The sequence below is a fragment of the Cetorhinus maximus genome, chromosome 11, assembly GCF_964194155.1.
Source record: "Cetorhinus maximus chromosome 11, sCetMax3.hap1.1, whole genome shotgun sequence".
In the NCBI taxonomy this organism is placed as follows: domain Eukaryota; kingdom Metazoa; phylum Chordata; class Chondrichthyes; order Lamniformes; family Cetorhinidae; genus Cetorhinus; species Cetorhinus maximus.
Genome location: NC_135889.1, coordinates 125,564,623 through 125,591,174, shown reverse-complemented (window position 1 = coordinate 125,591,174; position 26,552 = coordinate 125,564,623). Strand labels below are relative to the sequence as shown.

Below are 26,552 nucleotides of genomic sequence, written 5' to 3'. Positions count from 1 at the left end.
CACAAATAACATCCCAGAAATAATAGTAAATCAAAGAGCTAAACAGGAGGGAGGAGCTTAAAACAATTACAAACACCAGTGAAAAGGTATTAAGAAAAGTATTAGAACCAAATACTGACATGTCCCCAGGTCCTGGTGGACTTCATCCTTGGATCTTAAAAGAAGCGGCTGCTGAGATAGATGCATTGATTTTGAATTTCCAAAATTCACCAGATTCTGGAAAGGTCCCATCAGATTGGAAAATAGCAAATGTGACTCCTCTATTCAAGAAAGGAAGGAGGCAAAAAGCAGGAAACTACAGGCCAGCTAGATTAACATCTGTCATAGGGAAAATAATGGTACCTATTAATAAAGAGTGTATAGCAGGGCAAGAAGTTCTTGTGGTGCAGTGCGTAGCATCCCACACTCTGAGCCAGAAGGTCTGGGTTTGAGTCCCATTCCAGGACTTGGTGGCCAAAGAAGATGCATTCAGAACATGGCCAAACAGGTTGAGTATCAACCTGGAAATCCTTCCAACACAAGTCAATGGCAGGTGGTAAGAGCAGGAGAGATTCCTAGTCAGCCATGTGATGGAAAGAAATTGCAGTCTGAGCCACCCCATCCACTGTTCCAAGCTACAACATGCACATAAGTGTCTGTTGCCACAGCAACTTGGATTTTGGCAGATGGAGTATAATGTGGGAAAATGTGAACTTGTCCACTTTGGCAGGAAGAATAGAAAAGCAGCAAATTATTTAAATGGAGAGAGATGCAGAACTCTGGTACAGACAAATCTGGGTGTCCTAGGTAACTCACCTCCTGACTCCCCAAAGCCTGTCCACCATCCATAAGGCACAAGTCAGGAGTGTGATGGAATACTCCCCACTTGCCTGGATGAGTGCAGCTCCAACAACATAAGAAGCTGGACACCGTCCAGGACAAAGCAGCTCACTTGATTAGCACCACAGCCACCACCTTCAACATTCACTCCCTCCACCACTGACACACAATGACAGCAGTGTGTGCCACCTACAAGATGCACTGCAGCAACTCATCAAGGCTCCTTCGACAGCACCTTCCAAACCCACAACCTCGACCACCTATAAGGACAAGGATACATATGAACAGCACCACCTGCAAGTTCCCTTCCAAGTCACTCATCATCCTGACTAGGAACTATATCGCTGTTCCTTCACTGTCACTGGGTCAAAATCCTGGGAATCCCTCCCAGCACCATGGATATACTTAAATCACATGGACTGGAGAGGTTCAAGAAGGCAGCTCACCACCACCTTCTCAAGGGAAATTAGGGATGGGCAATAAATGCTAGCCCAGCCAGTGATGCCCACATCTCATGAAAGAATTAAAAAAATACATGAATTGCAAAAAACTGATATGCAGGTACAGCAAGCGATTAGGAAAGCAAATGGAATGTCGGCTTCTATTGCAAAGGAAATGGAATATGAGTTGGGACGTTTTCCTACAGTTGTACAGGGCTCTGGTGAGATGACGTGTGGAGTACTGTGTACAGTTTTGGTCTCCTTATTAAAGAAAGTATATAATTGCATTAGAAGCAGTGCAGAGAAGACTTATTGGACTGATTCCTGGGATAAGGGGTTAGCTGATAAAAGTTTAAACAGGAGTTTAGAAGAAAGTGAGGTGATCTAATTGAAACATATAAAGATCCAGAGGGGACTGGACATGGTGGATGCCTAAAGGATGTTATCCCTTATAGGAAAGGCTAGAACTACAGGATGCAATTTAAAAATAAGGGGCCTCCCACTTAAGGCAAAGATGAAGAGAACTTTTTTCTCTCTTCCCCATAGAATAGTGGAGATAGAGATGAGCTTTCAACCTCATTGCTAAGACCATTGTAAGACCACCTAATTCCACCTCTGTAATATTGCCCAACTTCCTCCGTCTCAGTTCATCTGCTGCTGAAACCCTCATTCATGCCTTTGCTACCTCTAGATTCGATTATTCCAACACACTTCTGACTGGTCTCCCTTTGTAAACTTTGAGCCACCCAAAACTCTGCTGCCCATGTCTTAACTCGCAAGAAGTCCCATTCCCTTTCCACCCCTATGCTCACTGACCTACATCGACTCCCGGTCAAGTAACATCTTGATTTTAAAATTCTCATCCTTGGTTTCAAATCTCTCCTTGGCCTTTCCCCTCCCTATCTCTGAAATCTCCTCTTGCCCCTGAGATATCTGTATGCCTCTAATTCTGGCTTATTGTGCATTCCCAATTATAATTGCTCCAACAATGGTGAATGTGCCTTGCCTGGGACCCAAGCTCTGGAATTCCCTCCCTAAAGTTCTTTTTGCAATTCTACCTCACTTTCCTCCTTTAAGACACTTCTTAAAACCTAGCACTTTGACCAAGCTTTTGGTCATCTGGACTAATTTATCCTATGTGGCTCGGTGTCATGATTTGCTTCCTAGCGTTCCTGTGGAGTGCCTTGAATGTTTTATTATGTTAAAGACATTATCAATAACACACTCCAGTCTCTGATACTTTATCTATAACACACTCCAGTCTGTTATATTATCTATAATACACTCCAATCTGATACATTATCTATAGCACACTCATTAACTATAACACACTCCAGTCTGATACATTATCTATAACACACTCCAGTGTCTGATGCATTATTAATAGCACAATCTAGTCTCTGATCACGTTATCAATAACATACTCCAGTTCTCGTCCCTGATACATTATCAATAATACATTCCAGGCTCTGATACCTTATTAATAGCACACTCCAGGCTCTAATACATTATCGATAACACACTCCAGACCCTGTTACTGTATCTATAACATGCAGCTGTGTTATAATGTTGGAGTGTCAGTACTGAGGAGTGCTTCCCTGTCGGAGGAACTGTCTTTTCTAGGGGACACTCCACTAGGGCCCTTTACCAAATTTTGAATAGAAGACCGTCCCCCCTTGTGTTCTGGACAACATTCATTTCTCAGCCACAGGCAAAACCGTTTGTTAGCTTTAGCATTTTGTTTTAGTTTGTGGGGTCTGGCAATTTGCATTTCCCAGGTTACCACAGTGACTACAATTCAACAAGTACTTCAGCGGCTGCGAATGAGCTTTTGGGCGTCCCGAGGTGATGAAAGGTGTTTTGTATAAATACAGGAGTTGTAGGGGAATCTCTTCTGAACCGGGATATATATCCCAATGAAACACCGCACCGTTCCATTCAGCAAAATCAATCTGATCTTCCTGGTGATACAAACACTGGGAGCGGCTGCTTCAATGCTGCAGCTTCCCAATCACTGGCTGCAGGTTGTAGGGGGAAGACCATGCGAATTGTGAATGTGGTGTCACACTCTCCGCCTTACCTGCCTCCAGATGCACAGTCGCACGGGGATGATGCAGGATAACAGGTACTTGCCCCAGGTGAGCAGGGAACCCAAACACCAACTCATTCCGGACAATCTCCCCTCTCCCTAAATTAAACGGAAGCAAAGGTTCCCTCAGGAAACCGCCGGGCTGATAGAAGCTGCCGAGATGCAAAGACCTCTCCTCTTCTCCTGTGTGAAGTCTCTCTCTCTCTCTCTCAATGTCTGGTCTCCTCCTCATCCCAGCAAACGATAACCCTGCTGTTAGAGTTTAGTGGTGGGAGAAGTGCGGGGATTTTTCCTGGGTTGCTGTCACTGGGTGTAAAGAGGCTTCAATGACTCCCTTCTCTCTCCCTCTGAAGGGTCCCTGCCGCATTAGCCAGGGCTAAACCCCATTTCAGTAGAAAATATCATTAATACTCGCTGCTGCTGCTTGAAGCTACTCCTGCCAGGAGATCTGCTCTCCTGGTATGTTACGCTCACAGGTATCGATTTAAAATAAGCAGCAATTCATCAACCGCTCAGTTGCCTCCACTGTTTTTCGATGCTGAGAAAGGATCGGATTGGAATTTGAAATAAATATTCGCAAGGAATGGAGTTGGAGTTTTGAAAACAGAGGGGGGCGGGGGCGGGGGTGGGGGGTGGTCTCCCTGGCCAAGCTCAGTGTGGTCCCAGTTCGTGCTAAGTCTACGGATCTCAATGCAGGAGAGTTGTCAACAATTGGCCTCAGTGCCTCTGAGTTAAGGGGGCGGGGGTTGGAATCAGCCAGCTCCTGATCACTATCCAGTGAGTCTGTGGGGAGTGGGAGGTGTCTGTGAGTGAGTGAGAGTTTGTGCCTATGTGAGTGTGAATATGTGTGTGTGTTTGAGTAAGTGAAGGCGTGTGTTTAAGGGTGTGAGAGTGTGTATGAGAAAGAGAGTCAGTGAGAGTGTGTGTCAATGAGGGAGAGAGTGAGTGTATGCATGCTGGGATGTGTGTGGCTATCAAATTAGGTTCAGCTGTGATACCCTCCATTGTTGACTCTGATCAAGCTCATGCTTCAAGATTGGTCAGTGAGTAAGGTGCAGGAGGATCTCAGGGAAGACCCCCTCAAATGTTTGCCCCCTCAGAGTGGAATCTGCTCAGCATCTCTTGCCCAAATCCCTGCTAGTAACTCAGTAATCTAAACTAGTTACCCAGTAACCTGGACTAGTAACATGGACAAATACCACTATAGCAATATAAAAATTTGAATCCTGGACATAAAAAGCTGGACTCCGTGAAACCGACCATGATTGTCATAGAAACCCAATTGGTTCACTAATGTCCTTGAGGGAAGAAAACCCGACATCCTCACCCAGTCTGGACCTATGTATGACTCCAGTCCCACAGCAACCTGGTTGACTCCTAACTGCCCTGAGAAGTCACTCAGTATATAAAACCTCTTCAAACAGCAGTTCAAGAAGGTAGCTCACTGTCACCTTTTCAAGGGGAGCTAGGGCTAAGCAATAAATGCTGGCCTTGTCAGCAACACCTATATCCCAAGAATAATGTTTTTAAAAAGTGAGGCTAAAAGGCCGGTAATTTCCTTATCCCTATCTTTTCTGAACAGTTCCACAAGTTCCTTTACCACAGAATTCTGGAAAATTACTGTCAGACCTCCACTCATTCTTTCCATCATCCCTACAGGATCCTTGAATGTAAGCCATCGATGATAAACCCACCTCCAGTTTCAGAGCATTCCTTAGTCCCAACTATCATTAAGTAACACTCTAACCACACACACCTTTAATCAATCAATACCCTGTGCAAGTTTTCAAGATCACTCCTCCTATCTTTGGCAGAGAATCCGCAGAATAATTGAGAAATCCCTACTGAAATTCAACCCCAATTTCTCTGCCATTCCCTCGCTCTCCATTACCAGCTTATCTCCTTTACTTTCAGTGAAAGAGGCAAAATGTATTCTTGGAAGGTTTAAATGTTCGATTGGGATCCTTTGGGACTAGTCGGCAGCCTTGGATCATTTGTACCTTGATGTACATTGTGCTGAAAGGAGATCTAGTGCCTCTGGGCCCACATGTACTGACTGCTGTCAGCTTCACAATAGTCCATTGGTTCAGCTGAAAATAGGAAGTTTGAAATGGCATCATAAAATGTTGGCATACAGAAGGAAGCCGTTCAGCCCATTGTACCTGTGACGGCTCTTATGAAAGATCTATCCAGTTAGTCCCATTCCCCCTGCTATTTTCCCCATAACCTTGCAGGTTTCTCCTTTTCAAGTATTTATCCAATTCCCTTTTGAAAATGACTACTGAGTCTGCTTCGATCCCAGTTTCATCCAGAACATTCCAGATCACAGCACCCTGCTGTGTGAAAAAATCTTCTCACCCACCTCTGGTTCTTTTTCTAATTATCTGGGGCCTGGTTACTGACCCTCCTGCCACTGGAAGCAGTTTCTTTTTATTTACTATATCAAAACCCTTCATACATGGTGAAAAGAGGCCACAGAATTTGCCACAGAAATACAAGAGAACTTCATGCATAACTATATTTTTTACAGTTCCCAATGACATTGAACAATCTAACAGGTTTGATTACCGATGGTCTCAACACCCTGAATTTCTGGCCCTTTTTGAAACTGTGACTTGTTATTATTTTATTTACCAAAGTTATAATGCCTTATTTGATACTGGAAATTGTTTGTGCACATGTTCAATGTTAAATTGTCTGTTGGTTTAAAGAAAAACTTTCATTTATACATGAAGCACTGTCACTGAACGTAATCACAGCAGTCCATTTGCATTCAGCATGGTCCAATATGTGAAGGAATATGGATATAATTAGGGCTATAGAGATAATTAGGTAGGATTCAGATATAATTAGGACATTACATTTTAGAAGTAAAAACTCCCTTAATACAAATACAAAGGTTCCCTTAGTACAAATAAATTGTCACTTCCTTGAAAAGCAGAGAAGGGTTAAAGTTTTCATCCAGATATTTCTGCTATACACAGCACTGACTTAAAACATATGTCCATTGCCTAATTCTGCTAAGAGTCTATCTATGGCATTGGAATGTTTTTAAAAGCTCTTTGAATGTAAGGTGCATGGTACACACTAATACGATAAGAACAAAATATGCAGGTTCTATTTTAAGAAGAAGGGTCATACGGATTCAAAACATTAACTCTGTTTCTCTCTCCACAGATGCTGTTAGACCTGCTGGGCTTTTCCAGCATTTTCTGTTTTTGTTTCAGGTGTCCAGCACCCGCAATATTTTGCTTTTATCTATTTTAAATAATCCTGATTACGTAGCTGTTAGCAAAAGGAATGTTAAAAATAATAACAGATATTAATATTCCTTTATGATATAAAGCACGTCCAGTTTGTCTGTGACATGGAGACTCTAATGGTGTAAGGTTGAGAAAAGAATTTAAGAAACTGGTACAAGGTAGAAGCAGACATCGTAGATATCTTGTGAAACATTATCAATTCACTTATAAATGGTCAATCACAGAAGTGGAACATTATACATAACCTTTACAAAGAAACAAATGCTATGTGAATGTAGCCTCTGGTTGAACCAAGAAAACAGACCGAAACTGGCAATTTTTTGACCGTTCTTTGTAAAGTTTAAAATCCTTTTACGAATAAGATACAATTCTAATTTTAAGAAACAAATAAACAGGAGTTATAGTAATTGTTACTGTAAGACATTACAAACATTTTTGGCCAGATAAAAGCTCACAACTTCATGATAACAGAATTCTCAACAATTAAATAGTTTAGAATTTCACCAGTAATAGTGAATGATATGGCCTTATAAGGATAATGAAAAAGGGATGACGCTACATAGAGAGGTAACATCCACATTTGCAAAATATGAGTTAATCAGGTTAGAAACAGTAAAAAATTAGGAACTTCAGCATTGAAAGTTCAGAACTATTGGAATCCTCCCCAAAGCTTCTCATGGTAAAGGTGCCAAATGCATAGTCAGATACTTCTACTCTTAATTGAGGAGAGATATCCAGCTGAGTAGGCAGCATGTTACGTGGGGAATTTAAGGTAACACTTTAGATTTTGATGGATATTCTAAGTAATTTTGCAGTAACATTGTAGAGGTTGAACTTTTTGTTTCTATATTAGAAAGGAGATTGTTTACCATCTTTTTAATAATCTTTAATTTTACAATATGCTTTAAGTGGCTAAGTATATTGAATAAAAACAAAAAGCTAAAAGCTACTGCGGATGCTGGAAATCCAAAACAAAAATAGAATTACCTGGAAAAACTCAGCAGGTCTGGCAGCATCGGCGGAGAAGAAATCAGTTAACGTTTCGAGCCTTCATGGCCCTTCGGCAGAACTGAAGCATAGTTAGGAGAAGGGAGAAATATAAACTGATTTAAGGTGGGTGGGGGAGGGGTGGGAGAGACACATTGAGGGTGTGGTGATTGTGGAGATGAGCAGATAATCAAAAGATGTCACAGACAAAAGGGTCAAAGAGGTGTTGAAGGTGGTGATATTTGTCTGAGAAAAGTGCTAATTAAGAATGGAAGACAGGATATTCAAAGTACAGCTCTAGTGGGGGTGGGGTGGAAAGACTAACAAGGTTTTAGTTTTAGATTTAAAAATAATGGAAATAGGTGGGGAAAGAAGAATCTATATAAATTATTGAAGAAAAAAGGGGGGGTGGGGAGAAACGGGGTGGGGATGGGGGGAGGGGGAGTTTAAGATCTAAAGTTGTTGAATTCAATATTCAGCCCGGAAGGCTGTAAAGTGCCTAGTCGGAAGATGAGGTGCTGTTCCTCCAGTTTGCGTTGGGCTTCACTGGAACAATGCAGCAAGCCAAGGACAGACATGTGGGCAAGAGAACAGGGTGGAGTGTTCAAATGGCAAGCGGCAGGGAGGTTTGGGTCTTTCTTGCGGACAGACCGCAGGTGTTCCGCAAAACGGTCGCCCAGTTTGCGTTTGGTCTCTCCAATGTAGAGGAGACCACATTGGGAGCAACGAATGCAGTAGACTAAGTTAGGGGAAATGCAAGTGAAATGCTGCTTCACTTGAAAGGAGTGTTTGGGCCCTTGGACGGTGAGGAGAGAGGAAGTGAAGGGGCAGGTGTTGCATCTTCTGCGTGGGCATGGGGAGGTGCCATAGGTGGGGGTTGAGGAGTAGGGGGTGATGAAGGAGTGGACCAGGGTGTCCCGGAGGGAACGATCCCTACGGAATGCCATCAGGGGGGGTGAAGGGAAGATGTGTTTGGTGGTGGCATCATGCTGGAGTTGGCGGAAATGGCGGAGGATGATCCTTTGAATGCGGAGGCTGGTGGGGTGATAAGTGAGGACAAGGGGGACCCTATCATGTTTCTGGGAAGGAGGAGAAGGCGTGAGGGAGGATGCGCGGGATATGGGCCGGACACGGTTGAGGGCCCTGTCAACGACCGTGGATGGAAAACCTCGGTTAAGGAAGAAGGAGGACATGTCAGAGGAGCTGTTTTTGAAGGTAGCGTCATCAGAACAGATGCGACGGAGGCGAAGGAACTGAGAGAATGCGATGGAGTCTTTACAAGAAGCGGGGTGTGAGGAGCTGTAGTCGAGGTAGCTGTGGGAGTCGGTAGGCTTGTAATGGATATTGGTGGACAGTCTATCATCAGAAATTGAGACAGAGAGGTCAAGGAAGGGAAGAGAAGTGTCAGAGATGGACCATGTGAAGATGATGGAGGGGTGGAGATTGGAAGCAAAATTAATAAATTTTTCCAGGTCCCGACGAGAGCATGAAGCAGCACCGAAGTAATCATCGATGTACCGGAGAAAGAGTTGTGGGAGGGGGCCGGAGTAGGACTGGAACAAGGAATGTTCCACATACCCCATAAAGAGACAGGCATAGCTGGGGCCCATGCGGGTACCCATAGCCACACCTTTTATTTGGAGGAAGTGAGAGGAGTTAAAGGAGAAATTGTTCAGTGTGAGAACAAGTTCAGCCAGACGGAGGAGAGTAGTGGTGGATGGGGATTGTTGGGGCCTCTGTTCAAGGAAGAAGCTAAGGGCCCTCAGACCATCCTGGTAGGGGATGGAGGTGTAGAGGGATTGGACATCCATGGTGAAGAGGAGGCGTTTGGGGCCAGGGAACTGGAAATTGTTGATGTGACGTAAGGTGTCAGAGGAATCACGGATGTAGGTGGGAAGCGACTGGACAAGGGGAGAGAGAAGGGAGTCAAGATAACGAGAAATGAGTTCCGTGGGGCAGGAACAGGCTGACACGATCAGTCTGCCAGGACAGTTCTGTTTGTGGATTTTGGGTAGGAGGTAGAAGCAGGCCGTCCGAGGTTGGGCGACTATCAAGTTGGAAGCTGTGGGAGGAAGATCTCCAGAGGAGATGAGGTCAGTGACAGTCCTGGAAACAATGGCTTGATGTTCTGTGGTGGGGTCATGGTCCAGGGAGAGGTAGGAGGAAATGTCTGCGAGTTGACGCTCAGCCTCCGCGAGGTAGAGGTCAATGCGCCAGACAACAACAGTACCACCCTTGTCAGCGGGTTTGATGACAATGTTGGGGTTGGACCTGAGAGAACGGAGTGCAGTGAGTTCAGAGAGAGACAGATTAGAATGGGTGAGAGGAGCAGAGAAATTGAGACGGCTAATGTCACGCCGACAGTTCTCAATGAAAAGATCAAGAGAAGGTAAGAATCCAGAGGGAGGGGTCCAAGTGGAGGGAGAATATTGGAGGTGGGTAAAAGGATCCGTTGAACGGGGAGAGGACTCCTGCCCAAAGAAGTGAGCACGGAGACGAAGACGGCGGAAGAAGAGTTCAGCATCATGCCGAGCCCGAAATTCATTGAGATGAGGGCGTAAGGGTATGAAACTAAGTCCTTTGCTGAGCACTGAACGTTCAGCATCGGAGAGGGGAAGGTCAGGGGGTATAGTGAATACGCGGCTGGGGCTTGAATTGGAAGATGGGGTGAGGACGGAGGGACAAGCAGGGGTGGAGGGTCCCAGATGGGTGTTGGTGTCGATGAGTATATTGAATGTTTGGTTAGAACCATAGAACCAAAGAAAAGTTACGGCTCAGAAAAAGGCCATTCAGCCCATAGTGTCTGCACCAGTTCTTTCATAAATTTTAAATTAGTAAATAAGACCATAAGACATAGGAGCAGAAATCAGGCCATTTGGCCCATCGAGTCTGCTCTGCTATTCAATCATGGCTGATAAGTTTCTCAAGCCCATTCTCCCGTATATATATAGTCTCAAGTAGTGTTCTATATACAACTCCAAGAATCCCTCTCTGTATACTCTTAGATGGGGAGAGACATTATTGAGACCTCTAGGCCCTTATTATTTTGGGAAATGTATAACCTAGTTGATGCTTAGTGAAGACTGCTATCTGGAAGAATATTCTTTGCTGATTCCTTTCCTTGATGGAGAGATAGATCAATTCTTCAGACCCAAACAAGTGTCTGAGAGGTCTGGCTAGCTCAAACTTGAGTGAGAGTAATCATCAGAGAAATGCTCCTGTCTGGAATAGCCCCGTAAGAACCACTTCAAATAAACAATCAGCTGAATGACCAGATCATGTTTATTTAAATATGCTGTCTGAGGGTTAAAGATTGATTAGGACACTGGGGACAACTCTCATGCTCTTCTTCAAAATAGTACCATGGGATCTTTTACATCCACCTGAGAGAGCAGATGGAACCTTAGTTTAACGTCTCACCTGAAATACAGTTCCTCTGACAATACATTACTCTCTCAGTACTGACCCTCTGACACTGCACCGCTCCCTCAGTGCTGACGCTCTGACACTGCACCACTCCCTTAGTGCTGACCCTCTGACACTGCACCGCTCCCTCGGTGCTGACGCTCTGACACTGCACCGCTCCCTCAGTGCTGACCCTCTGACACTGCACCGCTCCCTCAGTGCTGACGCTCTGACACTGCACCACTCCCTCAGTGCTGACCCTCTGACACTGCACCGCTCCCTCGGTGCTGACCCTCTGACACTGCACCGCTCCCTCGGTGCTGACCCTCTGACACTGCACCGCTCCCTCAGTGCTGACCCTCTGACACTGCACCGCGCCCTCAGTGCTGACCCTCTGACACTGCACCGCTCCCTCAGTGCTGACCCTCTGACACTGCACCGCTCCCTCAGTGCTGACCCCCTGACACTGCACCGCTCCCTCAGTGCTGACCCTCTGACAGTGCAGCACTCCCTCAGTGCTGACCCTCTGACAGTGCAGCACTCCCTCAGTGCTGACCCTCCGACACTGCAGCACTCCCTCAGAACTGATCCTCCGACATTGCAGCGCTCTCTCAATGCTGCACTGGGTGTGTCAGCCTGGATTTTAGGCTCAAGCCTCTAGAGTGGGATTTGAACCCATCATTGCTGGCTGATTTGAGGGAAACATTTTGTCCTTTTTCAATGATCCACAGCCACCGTTTTTATTTATCCTCCCCTCTCAGACTGGCGGCAATGCTTTCACTGCACATTTCCAAAGATCAGGATGCTGCCAAGCCAATTTGCTTCATGTATAAATCACTGCTGCAAAAAGAGTCAAATCAGGAGAATCCAGCGATTGGAATGAGTTAGAATTAATTGATGCTGATGAGGAAAGACAAGGGGGAAGGAGTAACAAATAGAAGCTGGTGACTGCTCAGTGAGATCGGGCTGTCCCTTATATTGACTGACACGCACTCCTCCTGGGAAAACACACCTGCCACTTTCAGCCTCAAAGTCACTGAATCTGTTTAGGGGCCAATTAGGTAATTAAACTGTGAAACATTTCATCTTCCAGGTTGACCAAACATGGTGCATTTCATTCGGGCAAAGTCGTGTCTATAAAGGAGCCGGCTGAAGTGCTCCTTTCATCATTCACACAAACAAGAGGAAGACTAAGTGGAAATCTCTGTCAGCAAGCAAACACAATGGATGCAATTTTAACTCATTCAAAACCAATCTACTTGCATAAAATTTAAAAAAACTTGCATTTATATAGCACCTTGTACAAACACCAGGCATTCTAAAGCACTTTACAGCCAATTAAGTACTTCTTGAAGTGTCGTCACTGTTACAATGTACGAAACAGCAGACAAACTGTGCAAAGCAAGATTCCACCAACAGCAAAGTGATAATGACTGGATCATCTGTTTCTTTAGTGTTGATTGAGAGATAAATATTGACCTGGACATCGGGGAGAACTCCTCTAGTCTTCCTCGAAATAGTGTATAGGATCCTTACATCCACCTGAGGGCAGACAGGACCTTGGTTCAATGCCTCATCCGAAAGACGGTGCAACATCCCCTCAGCATAGCATTGGAATTATCAGCCTTGATTGTCCACAGATTCTAGAGTGGGATTTGAACCAACACCATTCTGACTCAGAGGTGAGAGTGCCACCCAATGAGTCATGGAACCCATGTCTTCCTTATCATACAAACATACAAATTAGGAGCAGGAGTAGGTCATTCAGCACCTCAAGCCTGCTCCTCCATTCAAAGGCAGCATTTGACCGTGTGTGGCATCAAGGAGCCTTCACAAAACTGGAGTCAATAGAAATCAGGGGGAAAACTCATTGCTGGTTGGAGTCATACCAACACAAAGGAAGATGGTTGTGGTTGTTGGAGGTCAATCATCTCAGTCCCAGGACATCACTGCAGGAGTTCCTCAGGGTAGTGTCCTCGGCCCAACCATCTTCAGCTGCTCATCAATGGCTTTGCTTCCACCATAAGGTCTGAAGTGGGAATATTTGCTGATGATTGCACAATGTTCGGCACCATTCATGACTTCTCAGATACTGAAGCAGCACATGCCCATGTGCAGCAAGACCTGAACAACATTCAAGATGGAGATGAGGAGAATTTTTTTCTCTCTGAGGGTCGCTAGTATCTGGAACTCTCTTCTCCAGGGAGCAGTGGAGGCAGGTCATTGAATATTTTTAAGGCTGAATTAGATAGATTCTGTACCCACAAGGGAATCATAGGTTGTAGGGGGTAGGCAGGAAAGTAGAGGCCACAATCAGATCAGCCAGGATCTCGCTGAAAGGCAGAGCAGGCTCAAGGGCCTGAATAGCCTACTGCTCCTATTTCATATGGCCCTTCAACCAAGTCATTGATATAAATTGTAAATAGTTTAGGCCTAAGCAGTGATCCCTGTGGCACTCCACATGCCACACCTTGCCAACCCAAAAATGACCTCTTCATGACTACTCTCTGTTTCTTGTTAGCTAACAAATCTCCTTTCTGTGCTAATATGCCACCCCCTCCACCATGAGCTCTTCTTTTGTGTAGTAATCTTTATGTGGCACCCTGTTAAACACCTTTTGAAAATCTAAGTACAGCACATTCATGGGTTCCCCTTTATCCACATTGCTTGTTATTTCCTCAAACAACTCCCAACAATTTAGTCAAATATGATTTCCCTTTCGTACAACCATGTTGACTCTGCCTGATTGCATTGAGATTTTCAAAGTGCCCCACACTTAGAAACTTAACCTGGTTACTCAGCAGGACACTCACTACAAGCATAATTTTATAGCTCTTGCCAGCGGATTTGCAGGCTTCAGGTGGGTGGGGTGTAAAATTCAGCAGGTAGCCTCCCCCCGCTGCCCTCCCCCTCACCAATGACCTGCCCACAATTTTATGAGGGGAAAGCGAGGTCGAGGGGGACCCTTGCGCCAATATAAGCCTTGCCACTTCCTGCCTGGTCTCAATTTTGAGGCTGACAGGAGAGTTTCAACAGCAGGAAGGTAGCTGGCATGTCACCCTGCTCACACCTCGGGTGGAAATGGTCAGGGGGCCTCCATCATAGCCCCCTTTCCACTTTGGGCACCATCGCAAGTGCTCCCTATCCCAACCCAGCCTCTCCATCAAGACACCTAAACCCCTTACCCCAACCCCCTGAGGGCTCACCTCCACTCCCCACGGAGAGATATCAGAGAGGACAGGAGGGAAGGGGCCCAGTTCTGCAGGACAGGACAATACTGCAGGAGTTCCTCAGGTTAGTGTCCTCATCCCAACCATCTTCAGCTGCTTCATCAATGACCTTCCTTCCATCATAAGGTCAGAAGCGGGGATGTCCGTTGATGATTTCACAATGTTCAGCACCATTCGCAACTCCTCAGACACTGAAGCAGTCCTTGACCAAAGCAGCAAGATCTAGACAATATCCAGGCTGGGCAGAGAAGTGGTTCAGAGCTACAGAACACTCTCTGAGCATGTCGAGACCAAGGGAGGGAAATAGCGAGGACATTCCCAGAGCAGCTTTCAAAAGGGTGCAATCTGACTGATAAAAAGTCACTATATAGGTGTCTGTTTATCAACACCATAGCAACAATAACTTCACAAATCCAGGGGGGTCCAAAAAATACAGGCATTTAAAACCTTGTGACTGATTTGCACGGAATCATGAGACTCACAGCATCATCACCAGCAGATATCGGCTGAGCCACAGTGGGAATGACTCTAGCCCCTGTCAAAATGTTATCATTCAACAAATTTCCCCAGTACTGACCATCTGACAGTGCTGCATTTCCTCAGTACTGACCCTTCGACAGTGCAGCACTCCCTCAGTACCAACCTTCCGACAGTGCAGCACTCCCTCAGTACTGACCCTCCAACAGTGCAGCACTCCCTCAGTACTGACCCTCCGATAGTGCAGCACTCCCTCAGTACTGACCCTCCGACAGTGAAGCACTCCCTCAGTACTGACCCTCTGACAGTGCAGCACTCCCTCAGTACTGACCCTCCGACAGTGTACCACTCCCTCAGTACTGACCCTCTGACAGTGCAGCACTCCCTCAGTACTGACCCTCCAATAGTGCAGCACTCCCTCGGTACTAACCATTCGACAGTGCAGCCTCTCTCAGCACTAAACTTCCAAGAGTGCAGAGCTACCTCAGTACTGACCTTACGACACTGCAGAGCACCCTTCAGTACTGACCCTCCAACAGTGCAGCAATTCATCAGTTCTGCCCCTCTGACAGAGCAGCACTCCCTCAGTACTGACCCTCTGACAGTGCAGCACTCCCTCAGTACTGACCCTCCAATAGTGCAGCACTCCCTCGGTACTAACCATTCGACAGTGCAGCCTCTCTCAGCACTAAACTTCCAAGAGTGCAGAGCTACCTCAGTACTGACCTTACGACACTGCAGAGCACCCTTCAGTACTGACCCTCCAACAGTGCAGCAATTCATCAGTTCTGCCCCTCTGACAGAGCAGCACTCCCTCAGTACTGACCCACAGACAATGCAGCACTCCCTCAGTGCTGACCCTCAGACAGTGCAGCATTCCCTCGTACTGACCCTGACAGTGCCACACTCCCTCAGTAGTGCTCTGGGAGCATCAAGCAGGATTTTGCTCACGTTTCTGAACTTTTGCTTCAATCCCCAGTTTCTGACTCCGCATGAGAGTTCCCACCGAGCACTCTTAATGAGAGTCAGTGCATTGATGAAAACAGATGGAAAAGGGTGAAAACACAAAACAAACAAAAATCACAGGAAACAGGCTGACCATTCTCACATTGGAAATCAACCAATGATTGCAGGAACTCCCCAATCACTCCCCTAGCCTCACTGCCCTCACCTTCTCACTCCCTCCACTTCACACTCGCTCCCACTTTCACTCCTCACCCTCACTCTTCACCTCCTCACTATCACTCCCCAAGCTCACAATCGCGCACATGCTCCCTCTTCACCCTCAGACTCCTCCCTGCCTCATACGTCTGGCCCTCCTACCTCTCTCTTGCATTACTGGGTACTCACAGTCAATGGCATCCCTGTCTGTCAGATGTGAGCAGCCTCAGACCTCATGCTCTGAAATGCGAGCAGTAAATCGCAGCCGTGAGCTCTGTTTCATAACTTCCTCCTTTTTCAGCCTCTGAGGGCTCAGGGCCCATTGACACTCACAATTGCTTATTTATTTTTCATAAACAAAGAGCAAATGATTTACAAACAACAACAAAATGGAAAGCACACATGAGCACTAAAACATGCTGAGTGATGCCAACCAATTTATACCAGGGACAAGTGTTATTGGCAAGCTTGAGGTAAGCATGATGAGAGTCAAAGTTCACCCTCCATACCCAAAGAATGTTTCAGTCATGCCAACAATCTCCAAGCTGGTCAATCATTTACCGAATGCTTGGTATAGCAGCAGGTCAGAGCAGTGTTGACAGTCTGACACACAGCACAGTAAACAATTCCTCTTGAAGACTGACACAACGTCAGAATAATAACAGTCTCCCACTCAATTCCTTCCCGTGGCCTCCCTCAATCTTCCTATAAACTGTGGGACTCATCTCTACTCTTAGGGAGGGAGAGTTGAGTGGTATGGGCGATGGGGGAGCAGGGTGGAGACTGGGTAGTGAGGGGGGGGGAAAGGAGGGATAGATATGGCTGGTGGGGGTGGGGGTGGGGTAGGGGCAGGGGTACAGATGGTGGGGGGAGTTGGTAGTGGGAGGGTCAGGTACGTGCACTGGAGAGATGTGAGCAGGGTGAGTGAGGGAAAGGAGGGATACAGGCAGGGTGGGAGATGGGAGGGAGGAGTACAGACAGGGTGAGGGAAGGGAGTGAGAGGTAGGAAAGAGTGGGGGAGGCGAGATTTGCTGCAGTATTTCGATGTCTGCCCAGCTGAAGGATATGGACAGGCCCGAAGGTCATAATGATTCCACCTTCTGTGGAATGGGACCTCAGAATGTTTCACGTTGTGCCCAGCTGTGGATCACCATAAAACCTGGGAACAGTGGAGGAAATCCTGTCATTGCCTTACAGAGTAGCTGATGGGCACCTCCACCCAGGGTGAGAATCCTGGCTAAACTTGGAATCAGCAACAAAACTGGGAGATTCTCAATTCTTCATACCACACCTTTGATCACAGCAAAGATCCCACCTTCAGGACTGTCTCTGACTGAGAAAATACATTGCCTGTTGTCAATATAACTTTTACCTCCCAAGGCAAAGGAACTCAAGGGCAAGTGGGTCAAAGAATATGGGACAGAATTTTAAGGCAGCAGGATTTTAAAATCCCGCCAAGTCAATGGAGTTTAGAATGTCTTGCTGCATTTTACAGCCCCGTCCCCACCGCAACAGGGCTGTAAAATTCCGGTCATGGAGAAAAGAGGGGTAGAAGGGTTAACACTCAGGTCAGACATGATCTGACTTAAATGGTGGAACAGATTCGAGGGGCTGAATGGTCTCCTTCACTTCCTGCATTCCTTGCAAATTCAAGACACCTTACAAAGACATCTGTAAAATCTGTATCTGAAGGAAACTGGAGAATTATTCCAATGTTCCCATGACACACTATATATTTCCTGAACTTTGTAACACAGCAAGAGCACAGGGAGTCATCTACAATAGTTTGAAGCAAAGATTATTGTATATCAAGTGACCCCAAAAATACCCCAGTGATGATAGGCAGGCACGTTGCCGGCAATTTTTACAGCAGAACTTCAGACAGATCCAGAACCCATGGGCTTGTAAATTATAGCAATTTACAATATTATTTCGAGGATATGCTACAATTTCACCTCATTAAATATGCAATAATGACTGACTCGGGACTGATTATTTCATCCCAAACTCTTTTTTTTAATTCATTCATGGGATGTGGGCACCGCTGGCTAGGCCAGCATTTATTGCCCATCCCTAATTGCCCTTGTTCAGAGGGCATTTAAGAGCCAGCCATATTGCTGTGGCTCTGGAGTCACATGTAGGCTGGACAAGGTGAGGAAGGCAGATTTCCTTCCCTAAAGGGCATTAATGAACCAGATGGGTTTTTACAACAATCGGCAACGGTTTCTTAGTTGTCGTCATCAGACTTTTAATTCCAGATTTTTACTGAATTCAAATTTCACCATCTGACATGGTGAGATTTGAACCCTGGCCCCGAGAGAATTACCCTGGGTCTCTGGAATACTAGTCCAGTAATAATACTACTATGCCAACACATCCCTCCCTCACTCCCCTCAAACTGTGGGACTCCTCTCCTTCATCATTCCCCTCAAATTGACTCCTCCTCTCCCTCACTCCCCTCAAGCTGCGGCATTCCTCCCCTCCCTCTGTCTCTGCTTTCCCCTACAACCTAGAAGCATTCACAATTCCAGCTGGGTTTCCTTGTCCTTGCCAGTGAATTCACTGCCAGGCAGATTAGATTAAAATTGACTCACAGGGATCAGTTATAGAATGGAGAGATTGCTGATGTAGAAAGGTTAGGAAAAGTGCAGAGAATGGGAGAGACAACAAATGCAACCTGCACTTATAGTTTCCAGTTCATCTCACACAATTTGTCACAAACTCCCTTGTCTCTCTTGACATCTCCTGCTCTGAGTAAAACTCCTGATGAACAATCACCGACTGACTTTATCTCCTGACCTGTGTGTTAAGTCAACCTGAGGTTAGCAATGTGCCACAGGAGGAACAGGCATTCCAGAACTTTCCGTGGGATGAGAAGTGTAAATTACTGATAAGAAAAACATGAAAACAAGCAACAGATTGGAAAAAAAGAGAAAAAATAAAATTGGACAAATTGCAGACCTTATTGTTGCCAGGCAACTCTCTATGGGAATGTCCAACACTCAAAAAACACATTCTTTTCTGCACTTGTTTCTGAGCTTGAGGTAAAAGTGCCAATGTTGAGATACAGGGCACTTCCCATATCAGGCACCCAGTATTAGCACAGGGTTAGATACAGAGTAAAACTCCCTCTACACTGTCCCCGTCAAATGCTCCCAGGGCAGGTACAGCAAGGGGTTAGATACAGAGTAAAGCTCCCTCCACACTGTCCCCATCAAACAATCCCAGGACAGGTACAGCATGGGGTTAGATACAGAGTAAAGCTCCCTCTACACTGTCCCCATCAAACACTCCCAGGGCAGGTACAGTACAGGGTTAGATACAGAGTAAAGCTCCCTCTACACTGTCCCCATCAAACAATCCCAGGACAGGTACAGCACGGAGTTAGATACAGAGTAAAACTCTCTCTACACTGTCCACATCAAACACTCCCAGGACAAGTACCTTGCAGGCGCATGAAACAATGCCATCACACTTTTTGAAGAGCAGCAGGCGAGATCACCCTGGTGCCCACATCAATATTTACCCCTCAATCAACACCACAGAAATAGATGATCTGGTCGTTGTCACATTGCAGTTTGTGGGATCTTGCTGTCCATAAATTGGTTGCTGCTTTTCCTACATTCCAACAGTAACTACACTTCAAATGTACGTCATTGGTGGTAAAGTACTTTGGAATGTCCTGAGGTGAATGATGCTATAGAAATTCAGGTCAGTCTGTCTTTGCTTTACATTCAAATTTCTTGTAAAAAATGCAAAACAAACTAGAATTAATTCTAACAGTGAAAGCCTCCATCACCACTCATTGCGTAAACCATTGAAAAAGACAATCTGCAGATCAAATTAAATATAGTCCAGAGAGCCAGTAAGGGGTTAATCTCAATAAGAATAAAGATGTGTTGTCACCAAAATGTTCAGTCTGATTTTCATCGGATGAGGTTGAGTTGTGTCAATACAGAATTAAATCAGTCATTTAATTTCCAGAAAACAATTTCTCAGTAATGGCTCCCCATGGATCTCACATTGAAACCACAAACATTCTGTCCCCGAGCAGCCACAAATAGTTGCAGCAGCATTGGAGCAGACAGCCATAGAGAATCAGACTTAACTGATTCCTCAACATCTTGGGAGAGGAATGACCACTAGGGCAGGTCTCCGTCAGGAACCCAGATCACAGGTAAATTGAGGTGGTTAGCCCTTCAGTTTAAGCCCTGTTCCACTGATCTCAAACTCTCCTATCCACCTTCTCCCCCTATCTCTCAATCCTCCCTACCCATATTCTCCCCATCTCTCTCAATCCCACCTTTCTCTCCATATCCCACACCCCACCTACCCATCTTCTCCCCATATCTCTCAATCGCACCTACCCACCTTCTCCAAATATCCCTCAATCTCACCTAACCACCTTCTCCCTATATCCCTCAATCCCACCTAACCACCTTCTCTTCATATCCTCCAATCCCCACCTACCCAATGGGGTAGTGAGACCATTAACAGTTGAGAGACTGTGAGAGAAACAGGGCCATTAACAGCGAGAGAATGCGAGAGCAGCAGTGTCAGTAACAGAGAGAGAGGTCTGAAAATAGCACAAGAGGAGATAGTAATAATCGAAGTGTGAGGTCACAGGGAAACAGGTGAGTGATTGGTTGTTGAGTATTTTGCTCCTTTATCTTTCAAAAGCGTGTTATTTATTAATAATTGTAGGTTTTATTGGTGGTGTTAAGGTCTACTAGCGGTAATAAAGGCTATTGGGAATTATATGGTTTATTAGTTATTAATTAATTAAGGAAAAATAATTAATTAATTCACTAACACAAAATAAAATGGCAAGGCAGGTGATGTGGTGCAACTGCAGAATGTAGGACCTCCTGAACACCAGTGTGATCCAGGGCAAACACATCTGCAGTAATTGTCTACGGCTTGAGATGCTTTGGTTCAGAGTCATTGATCTGGAGGCCGAACTACGGCCATTGAGATACATCAGGGAGGGGGAAAGTTACCTGGACACTTTATTCCTGGAGGTGGTCGCACCCCTTAGGATAGGCAGAACTTTAGAATTGATCTATGGTCAGGGACAGGAGGATATGACTGTGAGTCAGGCAGGTGTAGGAAACCAGCATGTAGCGATGGAGGAGTCTCAGCCCCTATCCAACAGGTATGAACGAGGTGCTTGCTACCTGTGTGGATGAGGAGAAGGACTGTAAGGTGGGTGAGTGGACTGACCACGGTACCATGGTGAAGGATACCAGTGGATGCATTGGCTATAATATTCCAAAATTTCTTGGATTCTGGAAAGGTTCCAGTGGATTGGAAAAATGCTAATATAATGCACTTATGCAAAAAGGGGGGGAGGCAGAAAGTAGGAAACTATAGACCAGTTAGTTTAACGTCTGTCATTGGGAAATTGTTGGAATTAATTATTAAGGAGGTAGTAATGGGCATTTGAAAAGTCAAAATGCAATCCATCAGAGTCAGCAAGGTTTTATGAAGAGTAAATTGTGTTTGACTAATTTGCTAGAGTTCTTTGAAGATATGACAAGCAAAGTGGATAATGGGGATTCTGTAGGTGTAGTATATCTGGACTTCCAGAAGGCCTTTGATAAGGTGCCGCACAAAAGATTAATACACAAGATAAGATCACATGGAGTTAGGGGTATTATATTAGCTTGGAAAGAGGATTGGCTAACCAACAGAAAGCAGAGAGTTGGGATAAATGGGTCTTTTTCTGGATGGCAAGCTGTAACTAGTGGGATGCCACAGGGTTAGGTCCTTGGGTCCCAACTATTTACAATCTGTATTAATGACTTGGATTCAAGGATAGAAGGTACTATAGCTAAATTTGCAGATGACACCAAAATAGGTGGGAAAGTAATTTGCAATGAAGAAATAAGAAATTTACAAATGGATATTGACAGATTAGGTGAATGGGCCAAAATCTGGCAGATGGAGTTTAACGTGGATAAGTGTGAGGTTATCCATTTTAGTCGGAAGAATAAAAAGGCGACTTATTATTTAAATGGAGAGAAATTTCAGAATGCTTCAGTGCAGAGGGATTTGGGTGTCCTCGTGTATGAATTGCTAAAAGCTAGTATGCAGGTACAGCAGGTAATAAGGAAGGCAAATGGAATTTTGGCATTTATTGCTAAAGGAATAGAGTATAAAAATAGGGAAGTGTTGTTGCAACTGTACAAGGCATTGGTGAGACCATACCTGGAGTACTATGCACAGTTTTGGTCCCCTTTCTTGAGGAAGGATGTAGTTGCATTGGAGGCGGTTCAGAGGAGGTTCACTAAATTGATTCCAGAGATGCGGGGCTTGTCTTATGAGGAGACATTGAGCAGTTTAGGCCTATACTCGCTGGAGTTTAGAAGAATCAGAGGAGATCTAACTGAGATATATAAGATGCTAAAGGGGATAGACAAAGTAGATGTTGAGTGGGTGTGGGGCGGTTGCCCTTGTGGGGCATTCTAGAACAAGAGGCCATAGTTTTAGGCTAAGTGGCGGTAGATTTAAATCAGAGATAAGGAGGAATTACTTTTCTCAAAGGGTCGTGAATCTGTGGAATTCACTACCGCAGAGTGCAGTGGATGCCGGGACACTGAATAAATTTAAGGAGGAGATAGATTTTTAATTAGTAACAGGTTGAAAGGTTATGGCGAGAGGGTGGGAAATTGGAGTTGAGGCCGAAATAAGACCAGCCATGATCGTATTGAATGGCAGGGTAGGCTTGAGGGGCTAAATTGCCTACTCCTGCTCCTAGTTCTTATGTTCAAGTGGGGGGAATGAAGAGGAATGTGGTAGTGATTGGGGACAGAATAGTCGGGGGGATAGATACTGTCCTCTGCAGCCGCGACAGGGAGTTCTGAAGGTTCTGTGGCCTGCCTGGTGCCAGGGTTAAGGACATCTCCTCACTGCTGGAGAGGAACTTGGGAGTGGGAGGGGGAGAATCCAGTTGTCGTGGTCCATGTGGGAACCAGTGACATAGGTAGAACCAAGATTGATGTGCTAAGAGAATTTGAGGAATCGGGTCTAAATCAAAAAGCAGAACATCAGAGGCAATCATCTCAGGATTGTTACTTCAGCCACATGCCAACTGGCATAGAGTCAAACAGATTAGAGAATTAAACAAGTAGCTCAAAGTGTGGTGCGGAAGAAGGGGTTCCTATTCATGGGGCACCGGCGTCAGTACTCAGGAAAAAGTGAGTTATTCCATTAGGATGGGCTCCACTTGAACCGAGCTGGGACCAGTGCCCTGGCTAATCATACAACTAACGCTGTGAACAGGGTTTTAAACTAACAGAGGGGGTTAGGTGAAGGGATACTTAGAAATCCAAAGTGAAAGGTCGAGGTATCGAAACAGTATAATGATGTGGGTAAAGACAAGCAGAGTGGGGCAGGAAAATTCAGGCAGCTTAATGAAAAATGTACATCAGCAAATAAGGTCATTGTATGGAAAAGAAGTAAAAACATGAAATTAAAGGTTCTTTATCTGAATGCACAAAGCATCTGCAATAGGATAGATGAATTGGTAGCACAAATAGAGATAAATGATTTGGATCTAATCGCCCATCACAGAAACATGATTACAAGTGATCAAGGTTCGGAAGTAAATGTTCCAGGATACACAATATTTTGGAAAGACAGACAGAATGGCAAAGGAGGAGGGGTAGCTCTGATAGTAAAGGATGTCATAGGTTCATGAGTGAGAAAGGATCTGGCCTCAGAAGATCATGAAGTAGAATCAGTATAGGTGGAGATTAGGAATAATGAGAGTCAGAAAACACTGGCTGAAGTAGTTTGTGGGCCCCCTAACAGTAGTTATACTATTGGGCAGAGTATTAAACAAGAACTTATTGGAGCCTGTAACAAAGTAAATGTAATAAATGTGGGGGACTTTAATCTTCAAATAGACTGGGACAATCAAAATGGCAAGAATGGTCTAGAAGATTAGTTTGTAGAATATTTTTGTGATAGTTTCTTGGAGCAGCACATAACAGAACTGGCTTGGGTTAAAGCTATCTTATTTCTAGTATTGTGTAATGAAGCAAGGTTAATAAGTAATGTCATAGTAAAATATCTGCTTGGAAATAGCGATCATAATACCATTCAATTCCATTTTTCATTTGAAAGTGACATATTCCAATTGCTAACAAATATCTTAAACAATAATATAGGTATGGGGGTAAAACTGACTAAGGTTAATTCGACAAATAGACTAAAATGTATGGAGGTAAATGAACAGTGAGAAACATTTATAGAAAAATTCAAAATGTTCAACAAAAAATATATATTGAAGAGCAAAATCTCAGCAAGAAGAACCCTTTGTGAATCGCTCAGGAAGTTAAAGACAGTGTGAGATTAAAGGGAAAGGCTTACAATGTTGCAAAAAAAGTAACAAGTTGGAGGATTGGGAGTGTTTTAGAAACCAGCAGAGGGCCACCAAAATGTTGATAAAAAGGGAAAAAATAGAACATGAGAGTAAACTAGCCAGAAATATAAAAACAGATTGTAAGAGCTTTTATAAGTATATAAAAAGGAAGAGAGTAGCTCAAGTGAACATTGATTCCTGAGAAGCAGAGACAGGAGAAATTGTCATGGGAAACAAGAAAATGGCAGAGGCATTGAAAAAATATTTTGTGTCTGTCTTCACAGTAGAAGATACAAGTTCCATATCAGAAATATACAATAGCCCACAGGCTAGAAAGGGTAAGGAAATTAGGGAAATTGATATCAGCAGAGATCAAGTATTAGCACAACTTGAGGAACTAAAATCTGACAAATCCCCGGTACTTGATGGCCTTTATCCTAGGTTTCTAAAAGGGATACCTGCAGAGATAGTGGATGTGCTAGCTATGATTTTCCAAAATAGCTTAGATTCAGGAATGGTCCCACTAAATTGGAAGTTGACAAATGTTACAAAGTTTTTCAAGAAAGGATGGAGAGAGAAAACTGTGAACTACAGGCTAGTTAGCCTAACATCAGTTGTTTGGAATCTATTATTTAGGAAATCTTGACAATGCACTTAGAAAAGCATAGTATGATTAGGACAAGTCAAAATGGTTTTACTAAAGGGAAATTCTGTTTGACAAATTTATTAGAGTGTTTTGAGGATATAACTAGTGGGGTAGATAAAGGGGAGCCAGTAGATGTAGTACCCAGGTTTCCAAAAAGCATTCAATAAGGTGCCGCACAAAATGTTAATATGTAAAGTAAGGGTTTATGGAGTTGAGGGTAATATATTAGCATGGATAGCGGATTAGTTAACTGATAGAAAACAGAGAGCGGGCACAAACGGGGTTTTTTCAAGTTGGCAGGCAGCGAATAGTGGAGTGCCGCAAGGATCAGTGCTGGGATCTCAGCTATGTACAATCTATATTAAAGACTTGGATAAAGAAACAGAGAGGAATGTATCTAAGTTTGCTGATGATACCAAACTAGGTGGGAAGGTAAACTGTGAGGAGGACACAGAGAGGCTGCAAAGAGATATAGACAGGTTAAGTGAATAGGCAACAAGATGGCAGATAGAGTGTAATGTGGGGAAGTTAGTGTTTATTCACTTTGGTAATAATAGAAAAGCAAAATATTTTTTAAAAGGTGAGAAACTTGTAAGTGTTGATGTTCAAAGAGACTTGGGTGTGCTTGTACAAGAAATGCAGTAAGTTAGCATGCAAGTGCAGGAAGGCAAATGGCACGTTGGCCTTTATTGCAAGGAGATTAGAATATTGAATGGCAGAGCAGGCTTCAATGGGCCGTTGGTCTATTCCTGCTCCCATTTTTACGTTCTTATGTTGTAACCCGCCTTCTCCCCATATCCGTCAATCCCACTTACCCACCTTCTCCCCATGTCCCTCAATCCCACCTACAAACCCTCTCCCCATATCCCTCAAACCCATCTATCCACCCTCTCCCCATATCTCTCAACCCCACCTACAAACCTTCTCCTCATATCTCTCAATCCCACTTACCCACCATCTCCCCATATCCCTCAATCTCACTTACCCACCTTTTTCCCATATCCCTCAATCCCACCTACCCCCCTCTCCCCATCCCTCCCGTCCCCATCCCTCAATCCCACCAGATTCTCTCTGTTCCTCACATAATTGGCTTCTATCCTGCAGGATTCCAGACCATTAGTGCTATTAGATTGTTTGGCCATGAAAAACATTGCAGCAGAAGCTGATGCCCTCCATACACACCCAAGCTTCCCAGCACGGGACCCTGGATGTCAATCAAGAAAAGGAACACGGCCTGTTTGTCTCTCAACAAAATCAGGAACTCAGAGATTAAATGTAATCCCCTCAATCCTACTATTCCAACAGGGATTAACTCAAAGCACTGATGGGTGATGTGGTTTGGGCCATTTCTAATGGTAAGATTGCTGGATGTTGAAAACTCAAAGGGTTAAACACTGGACTCGGAAAGGTTCACTTTTCAGAATTCATTGCTGGGGTCAGGAGGTGAAAGTCACTGAAAGTCTCTGAGCATTGCTATTGATTAAAGGCACTCACTGTGAGTCGTTCTCCTAATAACCGCAATTCAATTTAATCAGCACACAGATCACTGCTCTGCGCTGTTTCACCCATATGTCTGCTCACCTCCAACATCAATCACAAAAGCAAACACTTAGTTGATGATGGGGGAAACTCAGTCGCATTTCTCATCCTACTGGTTAACTATCCAC

At 44.7% G+C, this 26,552-nt stretch overlaps 1 protein-coding gene across 6 annotated transcripts in view; it reads right to left on the bottom strand.

The window, feature by feature from the left end:
• Positions 1–26,552, bottom strand: part of tns1b (tensin 1b) — a 662,464-nt gene that overhangs the window by 525,176 nt on the left and 110,736 nt on the right. The window contains exon 1 of one of the 6 annotated variants that reach the window (XM_078552750.1): positions 16,061–16,321. The exons of 4 other annotated variants lie outside the window; for them this stretch is intronic. In XM_078552750.1, the coding sequence (XP_078408876.1) occupies positions 16,061–16,072 (12 nt within the window). In that variant the 5' untranslated portion in view covers positions 16,073–16,321. Of the gene's footprint in view, positions 1–3,339; positions 3,442–16,060; positions 16,322–26,552 lie in introns of those variants that run through there. One more of the 6 variants, XM_078552746.1, reaches the window with a different exon arrangement.